The 6,000-nt window shown below is 35.4% G+C and overlaps 1 protein-coding gene across 2 annotated transcripts in view; it reads right to left on the bottom strand.

Annotated features, from left to right (window-relative positions):
• The window catches only part of NKAIN (Sodium/potassium-transporting ATPase subunit beta-1-interacting protein), a 46,194-nt gene that overhangs the window by 6,589 nt on the left and 33,605 nt on the right, over nucleotides 1-6,000 (bottom strand). For both annotated transcript variants that reach the window (XM_089089005.1, XM_089089006.1), the window contains one exon: nucleotides 5,110-5,313. In XM_089089005.1, the coding sequence (XP_088945131.1) occupies nucleotides 5,110-5,313 (204 nt within the window). The remainder of the gene's footprint in view (nucleotides 1-5,109; nucleotides 5,314-6,000) is intronic.

The following is a 6,000-nucleotide window of genomic DNA, read 5'->3' as shown; positions in this document are numbered from 1 at the left end:
ATTATCGCATGCATTTGTCTTTGTCTTAAATCTCTTATAGCCCTTGTTCCTTTTGTCGTACAAATGTTCTTGAGGTCTAACAAGCCCCAACAGCTCCTCCCAGCATTTCACTTCTTTCATTTCACCTTTTCCATTTTTAATTGATCTTCTTCTTCTTCTAGTTTAGATTACTTTGGAGACAATTTCGTATAGTTTCATGATCGGAATCATTTTCCGAGCCACGCAGTGTGTTGCTACATCTGAGTTGCTACATCTGTTGCTACATCTGTGTTGCAACATCTGAGTTCAAACTCTGGGTGCCTTACGAAGCAAAGATCAATCCCTCTACACCACTACAGCACCCATTGTTATTTACTTTCGTTTGAAGTTTTTTCTCTTTCTGGATAAGGTTCGGCTCTTAGCCAATCAATAAATGTATGCAAAATTCTGGTTGGCTTGACCTTAATTAACGTTTCTGAACATTGGATAAGTTTCTACTATGAACGGATTTGGTCTCAACTGATTCCCAAAATTAGTACTAGATCCATCTGGGTATTAGTAAAATTTCATTGTTAATGGGCTTTATCCAACATGAATTTTATAGAAAACATATAAAATTAAATTTTTACTTACCATTTTGTACGGTAAAATGAATACCCAAGGAAATTGCTTACCTATTTACCGTTCAGTTTTCCGAGCCACATAGGCTATGATAATTTAAAAGGCAGTATGTTACACAGCATTGGAATAACTGCAAATGTATTTTTTTTTCTATCTCTGTAGATTGATGTGGTAATTCGAAAGGCACTATGTTGCAGCAAACGACTTTTATAGGAGCGCGGACAAACTGAAAAATACATTTGGACTGAAGCTAAATAGACACTTTGTCTATATTTGTGTGGCTTGGTGCTGCAGTGAGTTGCTAGCAGTAGTAGAAATATTAAGGAAGAGTTCTTTGTCGTTTTTACCATTGTTTGTGGCATAGAAACACATTTTACCATTACCCTTGTAATGATAGTGTAAGGCAAAGCTAACATTGTACTTCTATACTGTGATTTTTCAATTTTCTGTACTGGCCAATTGATAAAATTTTCATTGAATTGATGTTTGCTCAAGCCTATAAGAAACCATTGTGAATCCGTTGATCCCAGGAAGGTGCAGATTAAGCTCGTCTGTCCAGGTTAGGTTTTAGCACTGTTTATATTTTTTTCCATTTCCTAATCATTTTTACTTTTTTTTTTTGGATGGAAATCAGTTAGCAATCGATGGATTAGAAAAAGGATTATTAAGTATAAAAACATTAAAGGAATATAAAGTTAAAGATAAAGAATAAATAAAAAGAAAAACATTACTTGCTTTATTGCGGAGAATTTATATCGGTCTACACGGAGTAGAAGAAAAAGAAAAAAAATTATATTACCTAACGTGTTTAGATTCGGAAGTGAAATTTTTAAAGGAAATAATGAAATTGAAAAAATACGTTAAAAAAAATATTGTGGATTCATCTTCTTAGTAATTTTGTTTAATTTCAAAACGTAAGGTTCTGAATACTTCTTAGAGCATCAGATTTGGGAGGTAATAAGTTTTATGTTTTTTATGCTTAAACTTAAAAGTGTGGGATGGATAGAACTTTTGCTTCAGGTTAATATGATTTCACTATATTCTTAAAATTGGTCTGTTTAAATTGGTTAATTTATATTAAGTTGGTTTATATTATATTAAATTGGTTAAATTATATTAAAATTGGTTAATTTATATTATGGAGAGTCTTAATAAAAAGTTTTACAGATTCCCAGACAACACACAAAACCAGCAAATGTATGAAAGTTTGCCAGTTATGATGAAGAATCGATAGAAAAAGCGCCGGAGGACATAAACAGAGGATATCTAACAATGATAAAGGCTTCGGAGAAATATGGGTTTCATTGGACACTCCTTCTCACCGAATGAAAAAAGAGCACAATAGAAAGTTGGGAAGACCGACTGCATTGACAGGGCTAAAGGAAGACGCCATCACCTATCATTTGCTTACCCTTGTCTAGGGGGGGTTCTCAGTCGATTATTTCGAGCTGAAACTCATATTTAAAAGCTGTCTTGAATCAGTTGGAAAAACAGTGTATTGCTTTAAGAACAATATACCTGGTCAAGACTTTATCAATTCTTTCGTAGAGGGACATCTTGACATCAAATATTATGACAATTTAGAAGTTACTATTTAGGAGAGCCATTGTCGAATATTTACAATCACGATGAGACAACTTAACAGACAACCATGAAAAAAAATGTAATGTAAAAAGAGGCACCAAATACCGTTCCAAAATCATAAATAACAAAGGGAGCAATATCCCTCATGATATTGTGAAATATAGAAGACGAGCTACTTCCGCCGTTTGTGTACTATAAAGCTAAAGGCAAGTTTAACTCATGCCCTACAAGAGGCCCTAAAGGAGTTGGGAATGGTGTATCTACGTCAGGATGGTTTGAGAGCGAAGTGTTTGAAGAGTAGTTTATGTCGCTGGCTCTCCCCCACATGAAGAAAGAGTGAAAGTTCTGCTGGGTGAAAACATGTCTTCCTACTTTTCTGCCAAAGTATTGAAAGTCTGTGAAGAAAACAAGATTCAAAATTCAAGGTTTTATTATTAATACCATATTTACACAGCATATTAAATGTCTTCGACCCTTCACTTGCCCTTTGAATGTCTTCGACCGAATGCTACAGACATACTGCGACCGCTCGACACTGCTTTTTTGCACCAATGAAAAGAGCACGGAGGAAAACCCTCAGTGATTACATAATGGACAACCCAAAAGAGCCGCAGTAAGAAAAGACAAATTCCCCCGGGTTCTAAAGCTACTTTTGGAAAGCCTAGCAACAAATGGAAAAGAGAGTCTCAGGAATGGTTTTGCCAAATGCGCATTGCGCTCTGGAGTCATCCACGGTAACCCACTTCCAGGCTAGTGAACTCAGCAAGAGGTTGCAGAAAACCTCATCAAAGTTACTACTTTATGTCTTGCAAGCCCAAAGATTTGACAAATCCGTGAGATATGTCACGCACAAATATCTTAGCGTTGCACCAGGGAAAAGTATTGGGGGGTGCAAAGGATTCAAGTTGTGAGTCCAACGTGACCGACGTATCAGAATGCAAGGGTCTGTCTGAACTAGAAATTGATGAGTCAGCGAGGTTGGTCCTTCTAGTTAACCAAGTGAAGCAGCAGCCGAAACGGATTCAAACTACCAAACAAACTGCGCGGATGGACATTGGTTTATGGCAAAATTCTTCATGGATTGTCTTGAAAGTATTTTGCAGCACTAGAGGTAGATGCTCCTTCTTCTGACGGTTCGCAGAACATGATATGCCTGCGAAAAAACAAGCATGGAACCTTTCAATTTTCCCAGGATTAGATACCCAACATCCATCGGTCCAGACCAGATAGAGGAGGATCTTCTAGTCCCTCACTCATGGCACGAAAGTTGTATTCAATCATGATTTTGGTAATCTGATGCAGCACTAATTTGACTTTTCTTTTCCTTTTGAGTTTAGAAGTCATTCTGTGTTTTCTAAACAAACCATTTTTTTAAACTGTAACTTTTAAGTCATAAGATTTCAAACTCATCCGGCCCCTGTTCAAAGTTACCTGTCAAAGCTTTCAGTGTTCAAATTTGAACATCCCCAGAGGTAATTTTGAACGCCGTTTTCAGCAGGGGCATAATTTACTATGGGGTGGGGGGGCAACTACCCCCTCCAGACCCTAGTTTGCCCCCCAGACCTCAGTTTGGCCCCCTCAGCTGAAATTTAGTTTCTGCAAAAAAATCTTGTCAAAATTAAGATAAGCCTACATAATTCAAGTATCCAGAGAGTTTTCTTTAGTGTATCTTGCCTTTATGGTAATATATGACTCATTTTTCAGCTTTCATCGTCATTTTCACTTGATTTAGGAAAATTGGCAAAACAATTAAAATTAAATTCTAATTGGTTAAAATTTGAATTTGAATTACAGGCATCTCAATTTAGATTCAGCCTAGTCGTTTCTGAATATAAGCTGATTTATTTGCTTTCAGGCTATTGTTTTTTACTGATTCTAAAACAATTAGGGCCTATAAATGTTCCAAAAGGAAATAAAAAATGCATACAAAAAAAATTACTGTGTCCTTTAAACAAGGATGGAGGCAAGAGGAAAAGCCCAAAACCAGATTCCCGGGGTATGAATTTACTAGCCCAGTATTTTATTCTGAATATGATCTGATTTATTTACTTTCAAGCTACTGTTGTTTACTGATTTTACAACAATTAGGGCCAATAAATGTTCAAAAAAGAAAGAACAAAATTTTACAAAAAAGTTACCGTGGTCATTAAGCAAAGGTGATTCTTTTCTTTGACCAAACATGGAGCAAAAGCAGTAAAACATGAAAGAAAACAACAAGAAATTAGATAACTTTAAAAAGCACTTTGATCTCCAGAATCACCAAAAATTAAAAATATAACGCTTTTCTCTGAAGATTTTATACTTTAATTCTGAAAAGACGAAGTTAAATAAAGGCGTAATATATACCTTATACTTTTACTTTAGTTTTTAACTTCACGGTTTTGCTGGGTAACAGTACATAGCATTGATTGTTTTATTTTTTCAGCATTCTCAGCAACATTTGAGTTTCCTCTTTCACCCATTTCCCACCATAATCTCGGTTTGTCAATTTGAGAAAATAGCCAATGTTTTACCCCCTTCATCCTTAAAAATATGTGTAAGTACTGTGACTATCTGTCAGTTTCCATTTCTAGCTCTACAGCTTAGGTAAGTGAAATTAGACATACACTTGATGTGTTCATGATAAAAAAAAAAAATCGAACTTGTTTGTCGCAATCACGACCGGTGGGTCGTATACCGAGAAATTTATTCGGAATTGGAAATCTTAAGAAAAGATAAACACGAAGTTTAATTAAAACAAATACTAAGAAGGTCTTTGGGGGGAGAGTTGCAGGAGGCACAAACCAGATTCCCAGGGTACGAATTTACTAGCCAAAGTTTGTTCTTTTTACCTATAAAATCACAAAATTTGTCCCACAACAACTAAAACATTTAAAAAGCTCAGAAAATTATCCAGGCGATTTTTTACCAAAAACAACTACTTACAGATAAGGTAATTTGTATGGCAGCATGAGCAATTTCAACAAGCCAATAATCGAGGTAGCATCCATCAACCCTTTCAGGTCTCGGAGGTTTTCGAGGGTCGAAAAATTGAGTTTGGTCTCCAAGATTGAAAACTGGCTTACAACCGGGACCGTTTGCTTCCCACCAGGATATGATACCAGTTCCAAAGCTTAATAAGTCATCTTCCTGAAAATCAATGACAATTCATATTTCAAATATAGATGAAACATAAATATTTATTTCTAATTCTAATAAATATTTATTTACAATTGTTTTTCTCAAAGAGTATGAAAAGACGACATATGTGTAAGCACACAGCCCTGATTACACGAAGAAGGATACACCTCGATTTAACCGAAATACAGCAATAGCTGCAAATTCCGAGGGTAATAATAAAACTAGTAAACAAATTCAAAAATTATAGAAAGCCTAAATACCATTCCCATTCTTGAGGGCTTAAATAGCGAACAAACTAAGTTTTTAACAACCCTTGAAAAATGAAAAGAAATCCTGAATACAGATAATCCAATACTTCAACCGGACGTAGAAAGAATGTCCTATTATAAAAACTATTTAGTTTAGCGTTTGGATATTTTTCATTCGTATCAGTAGTCCTCGGACTAGTCTACATTGGAATCCAATGTCCAAAATGCCCAATATCCAATGCCCGGTGAATGTCCGAAATACCTTTATTTTTCTCCTTGGATTTAGTCAGCGTTCACAGTCAACTTTTTCAATTTAATGCAGGGTTTGATGATAACAGGTTAGGTTAGATTTGTGTTGTATTCTGTGATTTACTAAAAAAAAAATCTTAGATAACGGATCACAGAATACAACACAACAGTCTAATCAATTAAACAAGGAAAAGAAGAC

Source organism: Artemia sp. Qi Xiang Cuo, chromosome 5, assembly GCF_049724085.1.
Source record: "Artemia sp. Qi Xiang Cuo chromosome 5, ASM4972408v1, whole genome shotgun sequence".
Classification (NCBI taxonomy): Eukaryota; Metazoa; Arthropoda; class Branchiopoda; order Anostraca; family Artemiidae; genus Artemia; species Artemia sp. Qi Xiang Cuo.
The sequence above is the reverse complement of the archived record's forward strand: the minus strand, read 5'-3'. Positions and strand labels throughout refer to the sequence as shown.